Source organism: Tachyglossus aculeatus, chromosome 11 (assembly GCF_015852505.1).
Source record: "Tachyglossus aculeatus isolate mTacAcu1 chromosome 11, mTacAcu1.pri, whole genome shotgun sequence".
NCBI classification, from domain to species: domain Eukaryota; kingdom Metazoa; phylum Chordata; class Mammalia; order Monotremata; family Tachyglossidae; genus Tachyglossus; species Tachyglossus aculeatus.
Genome location: NC_052076.1, coordinates 47,011,557 through 47,037,737, shown reverse-complemented (window position 1 = coordinate 47,037,737; position 26,181 = coordinate 47,011,557). Strand labels below are relative to the sequence as shown.

General features: G+C 47.2%; 3 protein-coding genes across 3 annotated transcripts in view; 2 read left to right on the top strand and 1 right to left on the bottom strand.

Annotated features, from left to right (window-relative positions):
• Positions 1–551: 551 nt before the first annotated feature.
• PABPN1L (PABPN1 like, cytoplasmic) lies at positions 552–7,283 on the top strand. The gene is made up of 7 exons (XM_038754675.1): positions 552–809; positions 2,184–2,367; positions 3,198–3,265; positions 3,907–4,013; positions 5,304–5,391; positions 6,032–6,177; positions 7,040–7,283. The coding sequence occupies exons 1-7, from the start codon at positions 552–554 to the stop codon at positions 7,077–7,079; spliced, it is 891 nt and encodes a 296-aa protein (XP_038610603.1). The 3' UTR covers positions 7,080–7,283.
• A 3,964-nt stretch (positions 7,284–11,247) lies between these two features.
• Positions 11,248–20,140, bottom strand: TRAPPC2L (trafficking protein particle complex 2 like). Its single transcript, XM_038753807.1, has 5 exons — positions 20,025–20,140; positions 15,464–15,636; positions 14,224–14,311; positions 12,954–13,033; positions 11,248–11,493 (listed from the first exon to the last, which is right to left on the bottom strand). The coding sequence occupies exons 1-5, from the start codon at positions 20,055–20,057 to the stop codon at positions 11,448–11,450; spliced, it is 420 nt and encodes a 139-aa protein (XP_038609735.1). The 5' UTR covers positions 20,058–20,140; the 3' UTR covers positions 11,248–11,447.
• A 276-nt stretch (positions 20,141–20,416) lies between these two features.
• The window catches only part of GALNS (galactosamine (N-acetyl)-6-sulfatase), a 75,806-nt gene continuing 70,041 nt past the window's right edge, over positions 20,417–26,181 (top strand). The window contains exon 1 of the mRNA XM_038754323.1: positions 20,417–20,506. Coding sequence (XP_038610251.1) covers positions 20,417–20,506 — 90 coding nt within the window. The remainder of the gene's footprint in view (positions 20,507–26,181) is intronic.

Sequence of the window (26,181 nt, the reverse complement as noted above, 5' to 3'; positions counted from 1 at the left end):
GGCTCAGCAGACGTTATTAAGCCAGGTTCAGTTCATTCGGTTCCCCCCCATCTTACCTTCTTCCCTTCCCCACAGCACCTGTATATATGTTTGTACATATTTATTACTCTATTTATTTATTTTACTTGTACATATTTATTCTATTTATTTTATTTTGTTAGTATGTTTGGTTTCGTTCTCCGTCTCCCCCTTTTAGACTGTGAGCCCACTGTTGGGTAGGGACTGTCTCTATATGTTGCCAACTTGTACTTCCCAAGCGCTTAATACAGTGCTCTGCACACAGTAAGTGCTCAATAAATACGATTGATTGATTGATTCAACCCTTTGACTACCTGCATATATTCAAGCAAGGATCCTCCAATTGACTCTGAAGTATCTAGTAATCTGCGGATGCAACACTACCCTATTACCTTTGGGTTTTGAACCCTGCCCCCGGAGGGGGCTTGGCCCTTTTCAGTGCTCAAGTGGAAGCAGGTGGGAGGCAGGGGAAATGATTTAAATTCCTTTGCCCCAAGCTGGCTGCTTCAGGCTTGGAGAGTTGTTAGCATGGGATGGGAGTAGTTAGGGTAAATGTTATACCTGTGGCCATGTGGTTTTCAACCAGCAACTCCCTCTTCCCTGCTCCCTCTGAGGCCTGGCTCCAGAGAGTCCCCAAGCAGCAGGAAGATCTGGGATGGGGCGGTGAAGGGGGTGAGGAGCAGATGCCCCAGTCCTGCTCCGAGAAGCAGGATGGTGATGAGGATGAAGAAAACTTCCCCCTGTCCCTCCTGGAGAGGGACTTCCTGGAAGACCCCCCTGAAGCTGAGTTGGTGAGTGATTGGGGTGGTTGATTCTGGGGTGAGGACTGGCTAGTTGGGGCTCCCCAGTGGGCCCGGCCCAATGCATTTACTTCTGGGCTGGGTCCCAGAGGATGAGTTCTGCAAGTCATCGTGGAGCTGTGGGGGCTCTCTGCTTTAATCCGCTAATTAACCGGGTCCCTGGCTGGCCTGGTCTCCCCTGCAGAGTGGAGAGTTCCCTGGCTGGGCAGCAGGGCTCCAGCAGGGCTTGGTGGGAGGTTGGTGTTCTCTTAATGAGTTGGGAATCCTTTGGAGACAATTAGATGTTCGGGCAAGAAGACCAGTCTTCTGGAGATTCATTCATTCAATTGTATTTATTGAGCACTTACTGTGTGCTTAGCACTGTACTAAGCGCTTGGGAAGTACAAGTTGACAACATCTAGAGACGGTCCCTACCCAACAGTGGGCTCATAGTCTAGAAGGGGGAGACAGAGAACAAAACAAAACGTATTAACAAAATAAAATAAATAGAATAAATATGTACAAATAAAATAGAGCAATAAATACATACAAATATATATACATATATACACGTGCTGTGGGGAGGGAGATAAGTGGGGGAGAGGAAGGAGGGGACTCTGTGGGTACCCTCCTCCCTGGGCCTATGTACAAAGCCCTGACTTCAAGACGGGGGTGGGGTTGTCTGTGATGTTGGGAGGAAAGGACTTCAGACTTCTGAGGTCTGAGTCAGCCAGTCAGTTGTATGTATTTGTGTTCTAGACTGTGAGCCCACTGTTGGGTAGGGACCATCTCTACATGTTGCCAACTTGTACTTCCCAAGTGCTTAGTACAGTGCTCTGCATACAGTAAGTGCTCAATAAATACGAATGAATGAATGAATGCAACCCGAGCTCAGGTGCCTGGGTCAGTGGTGTTCTAGTTAGTCAACTATATTTACTGTGTGCAGAGCACTGTACTAAGCACTTGGGAGAGTATAACAGAGCATTCCCTGCCCAAAATGAGCTTACAGTTTAGAGGCCTGCCTGAGGCCATTACCTCTGCCCCTCTGCTGCTCTGGTAGGGGAAAGAAGGCAGGACCAAAGCTTTCTCTGGTTCTGACAAGCCCTGGGTTAGGTTAACAAGGGGAAGCACTACTTGGAATCTGCTTGAAGTTCTGCTTTTTCTGGGTTGAGAAGGGAACTTGAGAAGGACTGAGGGAGGCCTACTGAGGTATCAGGCTAATGTCAGCTTCCTCTTCCCCTGCCTCAGCTCCCGCCCCTTCCCACATGCTGGCTCCCTGGAACCTCTTTCTAGGCCCCTTGATGATCAGTTCCCAAGAGTGGAGGCCTCTGAACTCAGGAGAATCCCTATCCTAATCTTTCCTTCCTGCTCTCCTCCTCCCACCAGCCTTACCCCACTCTCAGCATGGGAGGTGTGCGGCAGCTGGAGATGCCCCCCCCACTGTGTGCCGGGCTGGAGCTGGAAGCCATCAAGATGAAGCTATGGGAGCTGGAGAAGGCCCACGAGAGGTTGAAGGCCTACGAGGAGGCAGCGGCGGTGACTGACAGTATCTTGCTGAGCACTGACCTCGGTAAGAGGCCAGGAGACTTGGGGACTACCCTTATAGCCCACTAAATCTCTGCTCTGTGGTCTCCTTGGCTTCTGAGTGGCTTCCCTCCCTGAGGGGAGCATGAACTATTCCTGAAGAGGAAACTTCATGAACTGGGAGAAGCAACATGGCCCAGTGGAAAGAGCACAAGGGTGGGAGTCAGCGGATGTGGGTTCTAATCTTGGCTCTGCCACTTGGCTGCCAGGTAACCTCAGGCCAGATCTTAACTTTTCTGTGCTTCAGCTTCCTCATCTAAAGTGAGGATGAAGTACCTGCTCCCCCCACCCACAATCTGTCTCACATGGGGCTCATGGTCTATGCCTGAGCTGATTTTACTGTATCTACTTCGATGCTTAGTACAGTCCTTTGCAGTCATTCATTCGATTGTATTTATTGAGCGCTTACTGTGTGCAGAGCACTGTACTAAGTGCTTGGGAAGTACAAGTTGGCAACATATAGAGACGGTCCCTACCCAACAGTGGGCTCACAGTCTTTGCACATAGTAAGCACTAAGCAAATATTGCATTTAGCCTTATCTTGGAGGCAAAATGGGCTGAGCTGCCCTTCTGGGCTAAGACTCCCCTCTGGGGTTGTGGAAAATGAAACATGAGGCCATTTTCTCCCAGACTCTGAGCAGAAGTCTGATAATTTCCACAGAGAGATGACCAACTGCTCTGGATCACTTAAGTAGCCCAGGTGGCCCTTTGAGGTCCTCTCCATGGTAAGATCCCCATTCTTGGGCACCTCAGTGCATCCCCTCCCCTCTCCGCTTCCCTTTGGGGAGCCTCTGCTCAGGTGTTCTCTTCTCACAGGTGCTCTGTTTCCGGGAACCCCTAAGGAAAAGATGGAGGCTGATAATAGGTCTGTCTACGTGGGCAATGTAAGTGAGTGTGGTTTGTGAGAGAGCTGATAAAGTGCGAAGGGATGGTGGGGGAGAGGGGCTTGAGTGTGGGGCAGGGAACAGACTATCATTTGCTTTCCCTCTTACACTGGCCATCGCTTTCCAATACTTGACTTGATATTCCTTTCTATCCGCCTCATTACTGGCCCTTGGGATCCATGAAGGGGAAGGTGTAATCTTAGCAAAGAGATCAGAGCAACGTCCCAGGGGGTAGGACCCCGTGAAGATGGATGGGTGAGCCCCCGGGGATCCTGAGTCCTAGGGCCCCCCTACAGTTGATGGAGAAGGATCCAGGGGAGCAGGGGGAGGAGGAATAGAGGTGGGCCGTACCCTGATGATCCAGGGTCACCTTCTGGCTGAGCTGGCGGTTCCTGTGAACATCCTTTCGGCCATCCCTCCTTCATTTAGGGTGATCCTGTAGGATGGCTTCCAGGATCTGGGTTGGAGGTAGCTGGCCCAGAATGCAAGGGACTCCTGGTTGGGGGCGGGGAGGAGGAGTTGGGGTCTGCTCTTGGGTCACCCTGCTCCCCGTCCTTGACTGGACAAGCAGAGGCAGTAGCCAAACAGCCCTCAGAGGTGGGCAAGCCAGGAGGGCCCCCCAGGACTGGCTGTCTTTGTAGGTGGATTATGGAGGCACGGCAGAGGAGCTGGAATCCCACTTCAACAGCTGTGGGAAGATCAACCGAGTCACCATTCTGTGCGACAAGTTCTCCGGACACCCCAAGGGGTCAGTGCTGGATCGCCTGGGAGTTGGGTTGGGGGGGGTGGGGGTGAAAGGGGGAAATCAGTGACTCAGAGAATGGGGAAGAGTGGCATTGAGAGGAAGAAGGAAAAATTCCTATGCCTCCCACCACTGACAGGAAATAGCCTCCCTCTCAAGTGATGGGAAGGGTACCAGGGTGTCTGATGTGAGCCAGGTACTGTCCCTCTGTTAAAATAATAATAATAATAATAATGGCATTTGTTAAGCGCTTACTATGTGCAAAGCACTGTTCTAAGCGCTGGGGGGGCGTACAAGGTGATCAGGTTGTCCCATATGGGTCTCACAGTCTTAATCCCCATTTCACAGATGAGGGAAGTGAGGCTCAGAGAAGTTAAGTGACTTGCTTAAAGTCACACAGCAGACATGTGGCAGAGCCGGGATCTGAACCCATGACCTCTGACTCCAAAGCCCGGGCTCTTTCCACTGAGCCACGCTGCTTCTCTAAAAAGGACCTCTTACGGAGTCCAGGGGTAGAAACATTGGCTGACAAGACTTACGGAATACCAGGGGCCTGTACGGAAGCGGATGGATCGGCGGAGATGGGAAAAGCTGGTGGCTTTAGAACCCCAGCTCTCTGGACACTGACTGGTTTATGATAGTCCAGGAAGGCTTGAGGAGGAGAGGGAGTGTCTAAAGCAGAATAGTAATGTGGGCTAGCGAAATGAGTGAGGACCTAGGTTCTAACCCTAGCTCTATCAGTTGCCTGCTCAGAGACCTTGGGCAAAGCACTGCTCTGGGCCTCAGTTTCCTCATCTGTCAAAGGGCTTTCAATACCTGTTCTCCCCCCTACTTAAACTGGGAGCTCCATGTAGGGCAGGGACTCTGACTGACCTAATTATCTTGTATCTACAGTGCTTGGTACATAGTAAGGGCTCCATAAATAGCAACACTAGCAGAGAAGCAGCGTGGCTCAGTGGAAAGAGCACGAGCTTTGGAGTCAGAGGTCATGGATTCAAATCCCAGCTCCACCAACTGTCAGCTGTGTGACTTTGGGCAAGTCACTTAACTTCTCTGGTCCTCAGTGACCTCATCTGTAAAATGGGGATTAAGACTGCGAGCCCCACGTGGGACAACCTGCTCACCTTGTAACCTCCCCAGCGCTTAGAACAGTGCTTTCCACATAGTAAATGTGTAATAAATGCCATTTATTATTAACACTCTATTTTTATTATTGCTATTCATGGAGAGAGCTGTCTCCTGTGGGGAGGGAACCCTGGCCCTTATTTTCCTTCCCTGTCCCTTCACCCCTTTCAGCTATGCCTACATTGAGTTTGCCAGCGAGGGCTCCGTAAAAGCTGCGATGGCTTTGGATGAGAGCACTTTCCGCGGGCGGGTCATTAAGGTGAGTGATTGACTGGGGTCCCAGCAGGGGAGGGGAGTGAGGGCCAGACAGCTCTCTGGAAGGATGGGTCAGGGCATCTGTCTGGATGGGCAGAGAGGAGCGAAAGAAAAGAATTTCCAATTAGGCAGGCTCTGAGCTGATTAGAGAAGCCCAAGGGAAAGGGGACCTTTCCCCAGGCTGCCTGTAAACTGGTTCCTTTTCCCTCCCGATTGGGTATTGAAGCCACCTGTGTGGGGAGAAAAGCATCTCTGAATGTTGGTCTCTCGGACTGTTTCCAGCATTGGCACCCCCCTGAAGTAGATAGAGCACAGCCTGGGAATCAGAAGGTCATGGGTTCTAATCCCAGCTCCGCATCTGGTCTGTTGTGACCTTGGGCAAATCACTTCACTTCTCTGTGCCTCAGTTACCACATCTGCAAAATGGTGATTAAGACTGTGAGCCCTGAATGGGACAGGGGCTGTGTCCAACCAAATTATCTTGTATCTACCCCAGCACTTAGTATAATGCCTGGCACATAGTAAGTACTTAGGAAATACCTATTATTATTATTACTATTATTTATTATTATGCCCATGGCAGGAGGCTTCCCAGCCCCCTCTCATGCAGTGTCTTCTCTGAGGTTTTCTGTATCTGGCTCTAGGTTCTGCCCAAAAGGACAAATAGGCCGGGAATCAGCTCTACAGATCGCGGGGGCCTGCGGGGCCACTGCATTGGCAGAGGAACCCTCTCTCTCAGGGCCAGTTTCCACGGTGGATCCAGATCTAGGCCAAGAGGAAGAATCTACAGGTGAGGTGGTGCATCAGGGGGAGGAGAAGATGGAGGACCAGGCTGAACAGGACCAAGATGGGGGTTTGGGGGGCCTGGAGCTTCCAATCCGGGCAAGGGTCTAGGCTTGGTTGCCTAGGCAAAACTCGGTCTGGTGGGTTTGCTCACACGTCCGCACATCCTCCGCACATCCACCAAGCTAGCTCTCTTCCTCCCTTCAAAGCCCTCCTGAGAGCTCACCTCCTCCAAGAGGCCTTCCCAGACCGAGCCCCCTTCTTCCTCTCCTCCTCCCCACAGCACCTGTATATATGTTGAACAGATTTATTACTCTATTTATTTTACTTGTACATATTTACTATTCTATTTTGTTAATGATGTGCATTTAGCTTTAATTCTATTTGTTCTGACGACTCGACACTTGTCCACGTTTTGTTTTGTTGTCTGTCTCCCCCTTCTAGACTGCGAGCCCGTTGTTGGGTAGGGATCATCTCTATATATTGCCAACTTCTACTTCCCAAGCGCTTAGTACAGTGCTCTGCACACCGTAAGCGCTCGATAAATACGATTGAATGAATGAATGTCCCCCACCAGGCAGGAATCAACTGCCTGGACACCAGTGCCAGCTCTCCAGAGCTTCTCCACCCCAAGAACCACTGGCTTTCCATTCCAGGTCCCAGTTCAAATGGGGATCCCTTTTGCTTTGGACTGGGCAATCAAGACCGCCCTTACCCTGGTGTGCCCTGAGGTGATCACTTCACTGACTCTCAGCACCTGGAGACTGCCTTGGGTGGTCTTGGGCCTCTGGCCTTGCACCTGCTGGCCTCTGAAGCCCCTCCCATATATTGACAGCAACACAACTCTTGGCTTGTTTTCCTCTTCACAGGGGACGAGGACGATTCTCACCGTGGTATGCGCCATATTAGAATGGGACATTCAAGTGGAAACCAGCAGCTCTCTGGCAAAGGGACTATTTTAACCATCTGGCCTGTGTTTTGCGCTGGGGCACGGGACAATTCAGGTACGGAGTGCTTTAGAGCTGAACAATCAGATGCCATACTAACTCCCTTTGTGCCCAGATGCTGCTTGGATAGGGTAGATTGTGGCTGGATTGATTCTATAGAGACTTATTGGGGTTGGGGGGTAGGGGGGAGAATGGGTGAAGGGCAGAGGGGAAGAAAAGATGGTTTAGCTAGTGGATTATGGAGATAAAATGGAAGGACCTGAATAGGAATCTGGGAAGATATCAAGCTGTCAAACTAATGAAGGGGACTTCCCCACATATCACAGAAAACCCAGAGTCCTGCATTTGGGCCTCTTGAGGAGGAAAGAGCTTGCCTCTGGGGCCCAAGTTAGCTAAGTGCCCTGGCAATTTACTTGGCCAGACTCACTAGCATAAGCACCCTGATTTGGGAGCCTCCTTCCTTTGTGTTGTTCTGCATGTGAGGGAGTTGATATTCTGGGAATCTCCAGCTGGGTGCTCAGCAGTAGAACAGAGATGTGATAACAAAATGTAAATCTCCCAGCAGGGGCAGCTCGGGCTCAGTTCCTCGAGCTCATATGAGTTTTAAAAAGAAACAACTGTACACTGTCTTAATGTTAAAATGTCATTAAATTTGCAAATATTTTTAAGAAAGCATGTGCCAGATTCCTACTTACGTCAAAAGCTCAAAGCCCTGCTGGACCTTTCTCCATTCTTTTGTGTTGGCGCACACACACAGCAGCTAAGCCAAGCAGAGGGACAGAATTGATCCTGGGAATCTTCTTCTGCCTCCAGGGATGTGGTGATCCCTGACACCTCTCTGACCAGAGGCAAGACTCACTTGGTGGTGAATTTAAAGAAACTGCTTCTAGACTTTATTTAATTTTTTTTTTCTGACTCGTTCAGGGCCAAGGAGTAAAAAAAAAAAATAAATAAAATAAAAAAAATAAAAAGGTCAGTAACCCTGAAACTGCTTATTGAGGCTGTGACCATCCACACGAGGGCAAGGGTGTCTGCTGCTGGGAAGAATTACAGCACTCAAGGGATGACAGTAATATTACTGTAGCTTGCCCTGCCAACATTTAGCTTATGTGGTGCAGCAATGGCCTGAATGTTTGCATACAATAGCTGTTACCCAGATGTGGTACAGGCATGTGGATTATAATTACCGCTGGATGCTTTTGTACAAGAAACCAAGATCTTTCCTAGTCACAGCCTTACTCCATTCCTTCCACCCTCTCAAACATCACCCTCTCTTGCTCCCATGTCAAAGGGAAATTGATGGCTTTATCCTTCCTCCTCCTCCTCTGAAATATTTACAGGTCACACATTCAAAGGGGTGGGAAAGAAAACTGTGGGATGGATCACAAGCCATTGAGCTGCCTGGGCTTAGGAGGGGAAACTGTCCCAAACTCTTCTAGAAAGGAATACTGCCAGTTCTCTTCAACTGAAGGGGGTTGGCTTCTCACCAAGCCCCACTTTAAGGATTGCTCCCAGCAAACATGTCCTTGAGCAATTTCTTCGACCACCACGGGTTCCTGTGTTCTTGCAGGCCTGGACGCAACCAGAGTTTCGGCCAACAGCCTTTTAGACCTACTAAGGTGAGCTACTTCATCTGCTTCTAAACAGTTTCTTGTTCCTGCATGTGCCTGCTGGAGGAAGGAGCAAGAATTGGGCTAACTGCTGAAGCTAGCTGTTCTATTTGGGGTCCTATAACTATTCTGTGTCACCTTACGGGGTAGGCTGAAGGAATCTCAACTTTGACCCCTGTTCTTCAGGTTGTATGAGCTGGTAATCCCAATAACTTGTAATTTTATTTTCCAATTTTCCATCTCATGTCACACTTTGCCTCAATAGCCCTGTGAGGTGGATAGGATCAGGAAAAACTAACTCAGATGGGAAGTGAGACTAAACATGTGACCTTGTCCGAGCTCCCACAACAGGTTCGTCCCACAAGGCAGGACTAAAAGTAAATTGTTCCAGTCTCTTTGCTCTTTCAAATGAGTATGAGACTTGAACTTCTAAAGTTGAAAGAGGTAAGGGATCATTATGGACTATCTGTCATAAAACAAGCTCTCAGGCTACATCATGACACTACTTAGTCTATAAAAGTGCTTTCTCCCTCTAAACCAATCCTCAACTTTTCTTATACACTAGAGTTTGGAGAGAAAGGAATCCACTTGAGTTGTGTGTGAAGGTGTGATTGTACTGCCCATAGTCTTGGCCCTCAGTTCATGCTTTATGTTGAGGAAGGATTTGAGCCAATCCAGGGGCTCAGATGCGGACTAAGTTGTCAGACGCTAATAATAATGATGGCATTTGTTAAGCACTTACTATGTGCAAAGCACTGTTCTAAGCACTAGTTTTCCAAACCTTATTTTAGAAATGTAATTCCACTACTTCCTGGGGGGGAATGAAATGCAGGACTCCACTTCTGTCTGAGGAAAGTCCAAAGAGCTCTAAGGATTGCACTCCTCAAACTACAGTCTGAGGTGTGAGGGCCCCTACTGTGCAGATAACCAAGATGAAAGTATTTGTGCTGAGGCTTTTGGAATGGGGCTTTTCAGAACTAGAGCAAGGAAACAAAGGTCACTTGCATGGAATAAACTGAGTGGCAGTTAAAATGGGATTCTGTGGCTTAAAAAAAAAAAGACCAAATGATCTCACTGTTTGCTATTATTAGGATTTGACACTACAGGAACAGGACTTGTATTTGTACTTTTGAGGGGGAAACAGAAAGGAAAGATCAGAAAAGTTAAACTGGTTAATTGGCATAAAATGCCTTTAATCTGTGAGGTATTTAGCTCTTACTGTATAAGTAGTTGTAGAAGAGTAAGACTAGCCACCAAGGCTGCCAAAATCAGAATCAAGCCATGAAAAAAGCGGATTTGCCAGAAATTCTCTTTTGCAGGAACTCTGTGGACTATTGCTAATAAGACACTACTTCTTGACCCTAGTAACTGGATACAGAACTTTTAATAAAAGGTACCACATTGCACCTGAGCAAGACCAAACTGATGGGGATTTTTTTTTCTTTTTTCCCTACTCCCCACCCAACTGCTGCCAGCTAAATATTGCTGCTCCAACCTCCTTGCATTCTGGGAATTACTGAAAGGCAGGAGGGGAGGGAAAAGAGAAAGGTCTGAAAAGCTATTATGTACTTTCTACAGATTCCTGGGGAGGGCTTAAAGGTGGCAGGTAGGAGACTGAATCTGTCTAAAGTGTAATCCCCAGCTAATGTTAGGTTGGCACTTAATGTCAGACTTTCCTTTAGCAGACCAGACAGTCATTTCCTTTGGCAAGAGACTGAGGGTCTGGAGTTTTCCCAAAGATGATAATAATTTTGGTATTAAGTGCTTACTATGTGCCAAGCACTGTTCTAAGTGCTGGGGGAGATACAAGGTAATCAGATTGTCCCATATGGTGCTCACAGTCTTAATCCCCATTTTCCAGATGAGGTAACTGAGGCACAGGAAAGTTAAGTGCCTTGCCCAAAGTCACACAGTTGATAAGTGGCGGAGCAGGGATCAGAATCTGTGACCTCTGACTCCCAAGCCTGTGCTCTTTCCACTGAGCCACACTGCTTCTCTGGTTAGCTCACTTAACCTGGCAAAACTCCCAAGTGCTTAGTACAATGTTTTGCACAGAGTAAATGCTCAAAAAATGATTGAAGAGTCAGGTGCATCCACTCAATTGTCCTAATAACTCTGACTTTCAGTGTAAAGTCAGCTTTGGAAGTTGAAAGACTACTTCAAAGAAAGGTCGTGGGGTTGGGGGGGGGAAATGTTGGGAAGAGAAAAGGTTGTGTGGGGGGCAAAAATGTTGGGAAGAATGTAGTTTATGGGAGTCGAGTTATGTTCTCCCTCCTTGTTGGGGTGTGCTTAGGGGTTCAGTGTTCCAAGTGAGGGAAGAGAGGAAGGATTCAAATTTGAGGGGAAAAAAATGTTTTCACACAGTGGTTAAGTAAATGACTTTTTTCTCCAGCACCAGTCAAAGGATTAAGCAAGCCTTAACCTTTGGAGGTTTGGCAAAGTATCATGCTTCCTATACCCCATTGATCCCAGCCCTGGGGAAGAGGTCAGGCTTTAACTTGGGCAATGAAGAAGCAGAGAGAGATTTAACAGTGGCCAACTTTACTTGCTGCTGTTTTGACACACTCTCAAGCAAAAAGTCCATACATATAAGTTATCCATTCAAACAAAGCTGCACTTAAATTACACGAGCCAAGTGATGATATATACATCTCCATAATACAATTCTATACAATATAGCATTTCTCAGAAAACATAACTGGAACAAGCAAGGTGCCTTCTCAACAAACTTGCATCATCATGGATGTTACCATGTTGTCAAAGGCCCTGCAACACAAACGGAGCAAGGGGAAAGATCATAACTGACTTTGCCCATAATAGGAGAAACTCTCCAAAGCACAAGCTGCTACTGCTCCGAACAAGTGGTTGAGCAAATTCTGTCCCATTTAACCCATGCTTTGTTGAATGCTTGTAAGAAAAAGCCCTTGGGTTGACCTGAGTTAGGCTCACTACTTTAAGCAGCAGCAGTGTTTTAATTAAGCTGGAGTTAGAGGGGTGGTGTGAGACCACTCAGGTTGACTTGCTCAGTGAGTCACCTGAATCCTGTTGCATTTGGCTAGAGGCTGGGGACAGGAGGAGGTCCTTCTCCACACAGATCTGCACTAAGGCTTGAGCAGGCATCGGGCTGCCCTGTCTGAGCACAGCTGTGGGACAGCATGCTCACCAGCTAGGAATCCTGGCCCATGCAGCCTGCTCTCCACTTATAATGAGGAGATATTGACTTGAAGTGGTATAGGGGAAAGAGCACCAGATTGTGGTTCTAGTTCCAGCTCAGCCAATGGTTTACTATAGGACATTGGACAAGTCACTGAACCTCTCCAGAGTTCAGTTTCCTTAGTTATAAACTGAGGATATGACTGTGAACCTCAGCTGGAACAGATGACGGCCAATATGATGACTGTATCTACCCCACTGTTTCACTCTTTGAGTGCTTCAGTACTATCATCAAAATTAACTTCCAATGGAAAGCAGTCACAAAACAAGGTTGGTTTCTCTCACAGCGAGCCAAACTGGCTTTCCTGTCAAAAGGATTCTCTGAGGGCTGGTGACTTTTGGAGGGGTCTGGTCAAATGAGTAGGCTAATGCCTAACAGCCTAGTTTGGGTTTTTTTAAATGCAGTTACTTAAAATGGTCACACAAATAACCTCCTTCCTATTCAGGGGGAAAAGATGATGGCATTAAACACCAGAGGTGCTTTTTTCCCCCACACATGACACTGGAGCTATTTGGAAAGGAGGGGAGGTAGTCTGCCCTTCCCTCAGTTGCCATTCTGGTAGGAGTGGGAGGTGGCAGAATAAACTACTCAACTGCCACTGCTTGCCCCAGTCATCACTCTAAGCCGCATGTCATCTGTGTAGAGGACTTCAAATCTTATTGCTGGTCTTGCCTCCACAGTAATTACAGCATTTAGTAAGGCCTTTGCTATGGTCTAAGGGCTGGGGCAGCTACAAGTTTGTGAGATTGTCCAGAGCCCTATCACCCCCCGGCTTCCAATCGATCTTATTCCCATTTTCCACACTGAGGAAAATTTTTTGCCAGATCACATAATATGTGGGAGGCAGACCTGGGCCTCAGGGCGAAATTCTGGGGGGCTTAGCAGGGCAGAATGGGACACCCCTGGAACTTAAGGAGGATCCGGGGGCTTTCAAACATCTGTAACCCCATCCAACGCCTGCCCTCGGGTCCCAGGTTGCTCCTGGGGGCAGCTCTGGAAGCAGTTCACTCACCTGGACTGAATACGGTCGCCAGGATTATAGAAAGGGTTACACATGACATCGGTGTACGAATTATGCAGCTTTCGGAACATCTAAGAGATGCAAAAGAGTTTTTAACGAACAAGTCTCAAGCTATCACTTCTTGTCTTATGCCGTCGCGTCGTCTCCGACCCATAGTGACTCCATGAACACGTCTCTCCCAGAATGCCTAACTTGCCGCCTGCAATCATTCTGGTAGTGCATCCATAGAGTTTTCTTGGTAAAAAAGTGGTTACCATTGCTTTCTTCCACGCACTAACCTTGAGTTTTCACCCATGACTCTCTCCCATGCTGCTGCTGCCCAGCGCAGGTGAGTTTTGACCAGTAGTAGACACTCACTAGCCACTGCTCAAGTGAGGAATGGAAGGGGTATGCTTCTGCTTGACTCGCCATCCCGTAGCTGAGACTGGTAGAGCTCTGGAAACTCTCCAGGTGTGATCCTGAGAGGGGAAGCTATCACTAGTAAGCACTTAAATAATATTCTTAAGAATAATAATAACTGTGGTATTTGTTAAGTGCTTACTATGGGCCGGGCACCGTACTAAGCACTGGGCTGGATTCAAGCAAATAGGTTGGACATAGTCCCGGTCTCACGTGAGGCTCACAGTCTCAATCCTCATTTTATAGATGAGGGAATGGAGGCCCAGAGAAGTGAGGTGACTTGCCCAAGGTTACACAGCTGACAAGTGGCAGAGCCAGGATTAGAACCCATGACCTTCTGACTCCCAGGGCTCTGCTCTATCCACTTCACCATGCTGCTCCTTAATAATAATAATAATAGCATTTATTAAGCGCTTACTATATGCAAAGCACTGTTCTAAGCGCTGGGGAGGTTACAAGGTAATCAGGTTGTCCCACAGGGGGTTCACAGTCTTAATCCCCATTTTTACCGATGAGGGAACTGAGGCCCAGAGAAGTTAAGTGACTTGCCCAAAGTCACACAGCTGACAATTGGCGGAGCTGGGATTTGAACCCATGACCTCTGACTCCAAAGCCTGTGCTCTTTCCACTGAGCCACGCTGCTTCTCTTAGATTGTGAGCCCCTCAAGGGGCAGGGACCATGTCTAATTTCCTCCTGTATGTTCTCACCCAGCACTTAGTACAGTACTCTGCACACAGTAAGCATGTAATAAATGCTACTACTTCTAGGCCAGATTTTCTGGCTTCTCAGCATTTTACAACAAAGGGGAAAATGGTTAAAAGCGCTGATCTAGCAAGTTGCTTTCAGGTTTCCTGTACTTACGCTGCGGATCTCATTGTCTCGAAGTGCTGTGTTGGAGGAATCTACCACCATGACAAATTTCACCTTGGAATTTGTCACATAGCCGTAGCTGTGCAGCTGGTTAGGGAACATGCTTTCAACTCTGGGACTGTTGCAATGGCAAACGAAGCAAACAAAGCACCGACACGAAGAATGCGCACGTGGATGTCCATCTGTTCATGCTTTCACTGCTGTGACCAAAGCCACTTTGGAAAAAAACCATCACAATCTTGAAAAACTGGAGTAATACGGTACAGTGTTTCCGGCACTTTGCACTATTTACTACACACTTAGCTTCTGGCCGCCCAAGAATGGTTACAAACCCATGCTGCACAGTCCCCACATATAGAAATTTAAGAAACAAACTGTTCTGCTTTAAGTTAAGGGGCCATGTCTACCAACCCTTGTCCTGTACTCTCCCAAGCACCTAAGTACAGTGCTCTGCACACAGTAAGCGCTCAATAAATACCACTGATTGTTGCAGCCCTGTGAGCCATTTCACCACTGGCTGGGTGGGCCACCAGACGTCCTTGCTACCTTTCCAAAGTTACGGTGTTCTCCCGGCAAAATAATTTTAATTACTACAAGTGACACTTGTTTAAACCACGAAAGGTTAGATACCGAAGCAGTTAAGAATTTTTTATGTGGCATTTCCTTTCTGTTTCATTTCTGCTCTGACAACTCTGAACTCCATTGTACCATGTGATGAAACAGGGACTCGTGTCAACAATTGCAGGGAGTTGGATAGTGATTCTAGGGGAAATTATTAAATGGAAGGAGGAATGGAGTGCCTTTTTGCTAGAAGGGATGGCCTCAGGAAAACACCATTTGAGTTTCTCTGCAGGTAGACTCACTGGGAATAGGCAAAACGATGATGGAGAATAATAATAATGATGATGATGGCATTTGTTAAGTGCTTACTATGTACAACGCACTGTTCTAAGCGCTGGGAGAAAATGTCCAGTTTTTCTGTAACCAGCCTGAGATGGGTTTACATCACCACAAAGATTAATTCTTTGAGTTGCTACCCAAATTTACCAGATAATTACCAACCGGCCACTCTTTGTACTCTGCATTCATGGTCTAAGGTACCAAATGACCTCAAAGAAAGCCCTGCATCTGAAGCCCTTAATCTACAGCCTTGAAGTTGATGATGTAAAGAACCAAATGGCAGAGAACTTCTTTCCCTTACAAGATACCTCTGACGAGCATTAAAAGATACACTTTGTGGTCTTCTGTGGGGTACAGAAGCCCCAAGTAGAGCTCCCTCTGATCCACAAGGGCCTTTCCCATTGCTGAGATCTTCTCATCTACAACATCAAGGGATGTGTGTACTGTATAATGGAACTTCAGTTCACTCTCTGTGGGAATGCTTCGGATGTAGAGAGGATAATTCTGCAACAAAGGATGATGTTTGAAGCTGAATGAGGGGAAAGTTGAACTTGAGTCTTTGATTTTTTAAAAAAGCCCCCTTCATGTTTAAACTAAAATTAAAAAAAATTAATGATCATTCAATAACTCATAACAGTACCACCAAGACAAAAACCATATATATCATTAATCTCCTAAATCCCAAAATGTCTTCACACCACCTGCTTTAAGAGTAAGCAGCGTGGCTCAGTGGAAAGAGCACGGGCTTGGGAGTCAGAGGTCATGGGTTCAAATCCCGGCTCCACCAACTGGGAGCTGCGTGACTTTGGGCAAGTCACTTAACTTCTCTGTGCCTCGGTTCCCGCATCTATAAAATGGGGATTAAAACTGTGAGCCCCCCGTGGGACAACCTGATCACCTTGTAACCTCCCCAGTGCTTGGAACAGTGCTTTGCATATAGTAAACGCTTAACAAATACCATCATTATTATTACTTATTTTGAGTTTTGTCCCCTTGTAAGTGCTTAGCTCTTCAAACAGCATTGAAGAAATGTAGTAGTGTCTTAGTCTGTGCATGGCAGGGTATTTTAATCTGTCGGCACATATTTAGTGAGTACACACAGGAGGCCCTTCAATCACTCAGTATTCATCCCACCCTCTGCCCTGCAGGACTTAGTACATATCTGTAATTGATTTACTTGCATTAATGTCCGTCTCCCCCTTGAGACTGTGAGCTCCTTGTGGGCAGGGAACACGTCTACCAATTCTGTTGTATTCAATCAATGGCATTTATTGAGCGCTTACTAGGTGTAGAGTTCTAAACGCTTGGAAGAATACAAGAGAATTAGCAGACACCATCCCTGCCCATAATGAGCTTATAGTCTAGAGGGGGAGAAAGACATTAATATGAATGTACTCTCCCAAGCTCTTAGTACAGTGCCTTGCACACAGTAAGCACTCAACAAATTCCACTGGTTGACTGGGAGAGCTCTGGGGACAGGGTCCAGCCCCTGTCCCTAATGGGAAATCGATAATAATTGTGATGTTTGTTAAGCGCTTACTGTGTGCCACGCACTGTACTAAGCACTGGGGGTGGATACAAGCAAACTGGGCTGTACACAGCCCTTGTCCCACAAGTGCTTAGTACAGTGCTCTGCACACAGTAAGCGCTCAATAAATGCTATTGATGAAGGGGCTCCCCATTTTCCAGATGAGGTGACTGAGCCACAGATAACTGATGTGACTTTCCCAAGGCCACACTGCAGACAAGTGGCAAAGCCGGAATTAGAACCCATGACCTTCTGATGCCCAAGCCTGTGTTCAAACCACTTCCCCCCGTGCTGCTTTGATGAGGAAGTAGGGAGGCTCTGCCTAACAAAAATAATAATAATAACGGTATTTGTTAAGTGCTTACTATGTGCCAAGCACTGTTCTACGGCATTTACCCCCATTTTACAGATGAGGAAGCAAGCACAAAGAAGTTGGGTGACAATAATAATTATGGGCATTAGGAGGGCCCCGGATTCTAAGCATGGCTCCCCCACTTCATCATCATCAATCGTATTTATTGAGCGCTTACTATGTGCAGAGCACTGTACTAAGCGCTTGGGAAGTACAAATTACTTGCTGTGGGACTTGCTGTGGGACTTTGGGCAAGTCCCTTAATTTATCTGTGCCTGAGTTTCTTCATCTGTAAAATGGGGATTTCATACCTATTCTGTGTCTTCCTTAGACTGTGAGCCCAATGTGGGACAGAGACTGCGTGTGACTTGATTACCTTGATTACCCCAGTGCTTAGTACACTACTAAGAGCATAACAAATACAATTATTACGATGTACATATCTTAAATGAGAAATTACATAGTTATATTAATGTCTCTCTCCCACTTTGGAATGTAAATTTGTTGTAGGCAGGGAACGTGCTTCCAGCTCTGTTGTATCGTACGGTCCCAACCCCTAGCACACAGTGCTCAGCCCATGGTAAGTGTTTAAATACCATTTTTGTTACTCTTCCCGGGGTAGGAAGATGTTGGGCAGGGGGGTTGGTGTCTCTGTGTGTATATTTTCACTCAGCATGGAGCGGCAGAAACCTGAGGCCTAGCAGAAGCAGAAACACCTAGTGAGTTGGAGAGAGTGCCTTACAACTGGACAGAAAGGAACAAGGTAATTGAGGGCTACCTCCTGTCCCTGGAGCCCACTAGCCCCCTCCCTCCGTCTCTTTGTTTTTCCTCAAAATTCTCCTCTATTCCTAGTCATCATCATCATCATCAATCGTATTTATTGAGTGCTTACTACGTGCAGAGCACTGTACTAAGCGCTTGGGAAGTACAAATTGGCAACATATAGAGACAGTCCCTACCCAACAGTGGGCTCACAGTCTAAAAGGGGGAGACAGAGAACAAAACCAAACATACTAACAAAATAAAATAAATAGAATAGATATGTACAAATAAAATAAATAAATAAATAGAGTAATAAATATGTACAAACATATATACAGGTGACTAGGGGCTTCCCGAGGTGGAGCCTGTCTAGCGGCCAATGGCCGAGCTCTTTTGAAAATAGGAAGGTGGGGTAACAAAATAAAATAAATAGAATAGAATCCAGGTCCTTCCAAATCCCAAGCACATGCTGCTTATCCATTCATTCATTCAATCGTATTTATTGAGCGCTTACTGTGCGCAGAGCACTGGACTAAGCACTTGGGAAGTACAAGCTGGCAACATCTAGAGACGGTCCCTACCCAACAGCGGGCTCACAGTCTAGAAGGGGGAGACAGACGACAAAACAAAATAAAATGGAATAAATGTGTACAAATAAAATAGAGTAATAAATATGTACAAACACATATACATAGGTGTATATATATACATACATATGAGCCTTACCTCCTTCCCCTCCCCACAGCACCTGTATACATGTATATGTTTGTACATATTACTCTATTTATTTTACTTGTACATAATGATGGCATTTATTAAGCGCTTACTATGTGCAAAGCACTGTTCTAAGCGCAGGGGAGGTTTCAAGGCAATCAGGTTGTCCCTCGGGGGACTCACAGTCTTAATCCCCATTTTACAGATGAGGTAACTGAGGCCCAGAGAAGTTAAGTGACTTGCCCAAAGTCACACAGCTGACAATTGGCAGAGCTGGGATTTGAACCCATGACCTCTGACTCCATATTTACTATTCTATTTATTTTAGTTTGTTAATATGTTTTGTTTTGTTGTCTGTCTTCCCCTTCTAGACTGTGAGCCCGCTGTTGGGTAGGGACTGTCTCTATATGTTGCCAACTTGGACTTCCCAAGCGCTTAGAACAGTGCTCTGCACACAGTAAGCACTCAATAAATAGGATTGAATGAATGAATGAGTCCAGTGCTCTGCATACAGTAAGTGCTCAATACGATTGAATGAGTGAATGAATGAGTTCAGTGCTCTCTGCACACAGTAAGCGCTCAATAGACTGAATGAATTAGTCCAGTGCTCTGCACACAGTAAGTGCTCAATAAATACAATTGAATGAATGAATTAGTCCAGTGCTCTGCACACAGTAAGCGCTCAATAAGTACGATTCAATGGATGAATGAGTCCAGTGCTCTGCACACAGCGCTCAATACGACTGAATGAATGAATTAATCCAGTGCTCTGCACACAGTAAGCACTCAATACGACTGAATGAATTAGTCCAGTGCTCTGCACACAGTAAGTGCTCAATAAATACGACTGAATGAATGCATGAGTCCAGTGCTCTGCACACAGTAAGCGCTCAATAAGTACGACTGAGTGAATGAATGAGTCCAGTGCTCTGCACACAATAAACGCTCAATAAGTACGATTGAATGAATGAGTCCAGTGTTCTGCATACAGTAAGCGCTCAATAAATACGATTGAATGAATGAATGAGCCCAGTGCTCTGCACAGTAAGCGCTCAATAAATACGATTGAATGAATGAATAGCTCAATAAATACGATTGAATTCATTCATTCAATCGCATTTATTGAGCGCTTACTGAGTGCAGAGCACTGGACTAATGATCTATATATAACTATATATTTATTAATGAATGAATACATACATGAATGAATATATATTCATAATGATGAATACCTATTCATAATTATTCATAATTAATAATGATGATGAATATATAATGATGATATAATATATAATATCGATATAATATCGATATAATATTGCTATAATATATAATATTGATTCTATATAATATATAATAATGATGAATGAATATATATTCATTCATTAATGAATGAATATATACAGGTGCTGAGGGGAAGGAGGTAAGGCGGAGGGATGGGGAGGGCTTACAACAGTGCCTTGCACTTAGTAAGCGCTTAACAAATGTTGCTATTATTATTATTATGATGATGATGATGATGATTATCGGACCCACCTCCTTGGCGATGACCGCGATGCACACCGCCATCTTGGGAGAGGCCGAAGACGGAGCGGGAGGAGGCCGTTGGAAGGGGAGGGGGGTGTTCACGTGACCGTCCGCGTGACGTCGCGGAGCCCCCGCCCCGTGATAGGCGGGGATTGGTCGTCACGTGACCGTCCGCGTGACGGCGGGGCGCCTCGCGCCTCGTGACGCCGCGGAGCCCCCGCCCCGCGATAGGCGGGGAGGGCGCGCCTCGTGACCGTCCGCGTGACGCCGCGGAGCCCCCGCCCCGTGATAGGCGGGGAGGGCGCGTCACGTGGCCGGCCGCGTGACGGCGGGGGTTGTCTCGCGCCGCGTCACGTGGCCGCGAGGCCGGGGAGGCGGCCGTCGTGGGGCCTGAGGGGGCGATGGCGGCGGTCGTTGTTGTGCTCGTCCTGTGGGCCGCGCTGGCCGCCGCCCACCGGGCCCCCAACATCCTGCTCCTCCTCATGGACGACGTGAGTGCGGGGCCGGGACCGGGAAAAACGCACTCCATCCATCCATCCATCCACCCATCCAGATTGTGTTGGGTAGGGATCGGCTCCAGACGTTGCCAACTTGGACTTCCCAAGCGCCTAGTACAGTGCTCTGCACACAGTAGGCGCTCACTACATACGATTGAATGAACGAGTTGCCGAATTGTACATCTCAAGCGCTTAGTACAGTGCTCTGTACACAGGAAGCGCTCAGTACGTACGATTGAATGAATCCATTCATTCAGTCGTACGTACTGAGCGCTTCCTGTGTGCAGATTGCTTAGTGCAGTGAATGGATGGATGCATGGATTCATTCAGTCGTATGTATTGAGCGCTTCCTGTGTGCAGAGCACTGTCCTAAGCGCTCTGCACACAGTAAGTGCTCAGTGCATATGAATGAATGAATTTATGGATGCGTGGATTCATTGAATCCTGTGTATAGAGCGCTTTCTGTGTGCAGAGCACTGCCCTAAGCGCTCTGCACATAGTAAGCGCTCAATACATACGATTGCATGAATGAATTTATGGATGCAATGGATGGATGCATGGATTCATTCAGTCGTATATAGCGAGCGCTTCCTGTGTGCAGAGCACTGTACTAAGCGCTTGGGATGTACAGTTCGGCAACATATTCCTTCATTCAATCGTCTTTATTGAGCGCTTGCTGTGTGCAGAGCACTGGACTAAGCGCTTGGGAGGTACAAGTTGGCAACATCTAGAGACGGTCCCCACCCAACAGCGGGCTCACAGCCTAGAAGGGGGAGACAGACAACAAAACAAAACATGTTAACAAAATAAAATAAATAGAATAAATACGTACAAGTAAAATAAATAGAGTAATAAACCTGTACAAACATATATACAGGTGCTGTGGGGAGGGGAAGGAAGTAGGGCAGGGTGGGAGGGCGCTCAGTCTGGGAAGGTCTCCTGGAGGAGGTGAGCGAGACAATGCAATGAGTGATTGAATGGTCTCTGTTGCCCAATTGGACTTTCCAAGCGTTTAACCCAGTGCTCTGCACACAGTAAGCGCTCACTCAATACGATGAGTGAGTTATTGAATGGTCTCCGTTGCCGAATTGGACTTTCCAAGCGTTTAGCCCAGTGCTCTGCACACAGTAAGCGCTCACTCAATATGATGAGTGAGTTATTGAATGGTCTCTTGCTGAATTGGACTTTCCAAGAGTTTAGCCCAGTGCTGTGCACACAGTAATAGCTCACTAAGTACGATGAATGAGTGATTGAATGGTCTCTGTTGCCCAATTGGACTTTCCAAGCCTTTAGCCCAGTGCTCTGCACACAGTAAGCGCTCACTAAATACGATGAATGAGTGATCGAATGGTCTCTGTTGCCCAGTTGGACTTTCCAAGCGTTTAGCCCAATGCTCTGCACATAGTCAGCGTTCACTAGATATGACTGAATGAGTGATGACTGAATGGTGTGTTGCCGACTTGTCATTCATTCGTTCATTCAGTAGTATTTAGTGAGCGCAGGCTGTGTGCAGAGCACTGTTCTAAGCGCTTGGAAAGTCCAATTCGGCAACAGACCATTCAGTCATCATTTATTCAAAAGTATTAAGCGCTTACTGTGTGCAGAGCACTGGATTAAGAGCTTAACCCCCCGCCCTACTTCCTTCCCCTCCCCACAGCACCTGTATATATGTTTGTACAGATTTATTACTCTATTTATTTTACTTGAACATATTTACTATTCTATTTATTTTGTTAATCAATCAATCGTATTTATTGAGCGCTTACTGTGTGCAGAGCACTGTACTAAGCGCTTGGGAAGTACAAGTTGGCAACATATAGAGACAGTCCCTACCCAACAGTGGGCTCACAGTCTAGTGCATCTAGCTTTATTTCTATTTATTCTGACAACTTGACACCTGTCCACATGTTTTGTTGTTTGTCTCCCTCTTCTAGACTGTGAGCCCGTTGTTGGGTAGGGACCATCTCTAGATGTTGCCAACTTGTACTTCCCAGGCGCTTAGTACAGTGCTCTGCACACTGGCTCAGTGGAAAGAGCACGGGCTTGGGAGTCAGAGGTCACGGGTTCTAATTCCGGCTCCACCACTTATTGGCTGTGTGACTTTGGGCAAGTCACTTAACTCCTCTGTGCCTGAGTTACCTCATCTGTAAAGTGGGGATGAAGACTGTGAGCCCCACGTGGGACAGCCTGATCACATTGTATCCCCCCCAGCGCTTAGAACAGTGCTTTGCACATAGTGAGTGCTTAACAAAAACCATTTTTTTAAAAAAGTGCTCAATAAATACAATTGAATGAATGAATGACAAGTCGGCTGCAGACCATTCAATCATCATTCATTCAGTCGTATTTAGTGAACGCTGACACCTGTCCAGAAGTTTTGTTTTGTTGTCTGCCCTCCCCTTCTAGACTGTGAGCCCGTTGTTGGGTCGGGACCGTCTCTATATGTTGCCAACTTGTACTTCCCAAGCGCTTAGTACAGTGCTCTGCACACAATAAGCGCTCAATAAATAGGATTAAATGAAAAAAAACGCTATGTTCAGAGCACTGGGCTAAGTGCTTGGAAAGTCCAGTTTGGCAACAGAGACTATTCAGTCACTCATTCAATTGTATTTATTGAGCTCTGACTGTGTGCAGAGCACTGGACTAAGTGCTCACAAAGTCCAGTTCAGCAACAGACTGTTCAGTCATCATTTATTCAATCGTATTTATTAAGCGCTTACTGTGTGCAGAACACTGAACTAAGCACTTGGAAAGTCCAATTCGGCAACAGAGACCATTCGGCCATTCATTCATCGTATTTATTGAGCGCTTACTGCGTGCAGAGCACTGGACTAAGCGCTTGGGAAGTCCAATTCGGCGACAGACAATTCAGTCATCATTTATTCAATCGTATTTGTTGAGCACTGACTGTGTGCAGAGCATTGAACTAAACTCTTAGAAAGTCCAGGTCGGCAACGGAGACCATTCAGTCATTCATTCTTCGTATTTACTGAGCGCTTACTGTGTGTAGAGCACTGGACTAAGGGCTTGGGAAGTACAATTCAGCAACAGACCATTCAATCATCGTTCATTCAGTCGTATTTAGTGAAGGCTGACTGTGCAGAGCACTAGGCTAAGCTCTTGGAAAGTACAGTTCAGCAACAGGGACCATTCACAGTCCCTACCCAACAGTGGGTAGGGACTGTCTCTATATGTTGCTAACTTGTACTTCCCAAGCGCTTAGTACAGTGCTCTGCACACAGGAAGCGCTCAATAAATATGATTGATTGATTCAATCACTCATTCATCGTATTTATGGAGCGCAGACTGTGTGCAGAGCACTGAACTAAGCCCTTGGGAAGTACAATTCCAGCAACAGACCATTCAGTCATCATTCAGTTGTGTTAATTGAGCGCTTACTGTGTGCAGAGCACTGCACTAAGCTCTTGGGAAGTACAGGTCGGCAACAGATAGAGACGGTCCCCACCCAACAACGGGCTCACAGTCTAGGAGGGAGAGACAGACCACAACACAAAACAAGTAGGTGTCAAAAACACCAAAATAAATAGAATTATAGCTAGATATACATCGTTAATAGAGTAATAAATATGTTCAAATATATACAAGTGCTGTGGGGAGGGGAAGGGGGTAGGGCAGAGGAAAAGGGGGGGCTCAGTCAGGGAAGGCCTCCTGGAGGAGGTGAGCTTTCAGTAGGGCTTTGAAGGGAGAAAGAGATACACACACCTCTAAGTGACTGTCCACTCGAGGTGTGCAGTGCCCAGATTGAGCCCCCCCTTATCCTCTCCTCTTCCTCCCCATCGCCCCCCTCCCTCCCTCTGCCCTACCCCCTTCCCCTCCCCACAGCACATGTGTATATTTGTACGTACTTACTACTTTATTTTATTAATGAGGCATATATAGCTATAATTCTATCTATTTTGATGGTATTGACACCTGTCTACTTGTTTTGTTGCTTGTCTCTCCCTTCTAGACTGTGAGCCCGTTGCGGGCAGGGATTGTCTCTATCTGTTGCTGAATTGTACTTTCCAAGCGCTTAGTCCAGTGCTCTGCACACAGTAAGTGCTCAATAAGTATGATTGAATGAATGAAGAAGGCCTGGCCGAGGGGCGGGTGGTCAGGGGGGAGACGGCCCCGAGGGAAACTGGGGCTCGAGTTTCCTTTTTCTAAAACTAGGTGAACAGTAATAATAATAATATCTGTCAGGCGCTTACTGTGTGCCAAGTGTTGTTCTAAGCGCTGTTGGTTACTGGGGTGAGATGATGATGGCATTTGTTAAGTGCTTACTATGTGCCAAGCACTGTTCTAAGCGCTGGGGGAGGTACAAGGTCATCAGGTTGTCCCACGTGGGGCTCACAGTCTTCATCCCCATTGCCAATTTGTACTCCCCAAGCGCTTAGTACAGTGCTCTGCACATAGTAAGCGCTCAATAAATACGATTGATGATGATGATGATGATGACAGATGAGGTCACTGAGGCAGAGGGAAGTTAAGTGACTTGCCCAAAGTCACATAGCTGACACGTGGCAGAGGTGAATAATAATAATGATGTTATTAAGTGCTTACTATGTGCCAAGCACTGTTCTAAGCGCTGGGGGAGATACAAGGTCATCAGGTTGTCCCACGTGGGGCTCACAGTCTTCATCCCCATTTGACAGATGAGGTCACTGAGGCTTACTGTGTGCCAAGCACTGTTCTAAGCACTGGGGGAGATACCAGGTCATCAGGTTGTCCCATGTGGGGCTCACAGTCTTCATCCCCATTTGACAGATGAGGTCACTGAGGCACAGGGAAGTGAAGTGACTGGCCCAAAGTCACACAGCTGACACATGGCAGAGGTGGATAATAATAATGATGTTATTAAGTGCTTACTATGTGCCAAGCACTGTTCTAAGCACTGGGGGAGATGCAAGGTCATCAGGTTGTCCCACATGGGGCTCACAGTCTTCACCCCCATTTGACAGATGAGGTCACTGAGGCACAGGGAAGTGAAGTGACTGGCCCAAAGTCACATAGCTGACAAGTGGCAGAGCTGGGATTAGAACCCAGGTCCTCCGACTCCCAAGCCCGGGCTCTTCCCACTAAGCCATGCTGCGACAGTTCTTGATGGGAAGTACGGTAGAGCGGGACTCTTCCTCCTCGGGGCCCCGGCCTGCTGGAGACCAGGACCAGTGTGCCAGCCCCCTCCGAGCCCGGTGGGCACGGGCTGGGCACCGCTTCCTGCAAACTGGGAACCGAAGCCCGGGGAATTCCGTTGGCCCAAAGGGGAGCTGGCAATAATTGAAAACTGTTGAAATAATTGAAAACTCCCATCCTCGTGTCTCTCTCCACTTCAATCCATACTTCATGCTGCTGCCCGGATTATCTTTGTCCAGAAACGCTCTGGGCATATCACTCCCCTCCTCAAAAATCTCCAGTGGCTACCAATCAATCTGCGCATCAGGCAGAAACTCCTCACCCTGGGCTTCAAGGCTGTCCATCCCCTCGCCCCCTCCTACCTCACCTCCCTTCTCTCCTTCTACTGCCCAGCCCGCACCCTCCGCTCCTCTGCCGCTAATCTCCTCACTGTACCTTGTTCTCGCCTGTCCCGCCGTCGACCCCCGGCCCACGTCATCCCCCGGGCCTGGAATGCCCTCCCTCTGCCCATCCGCCAAGCTAGCTCTCTTCTTCCC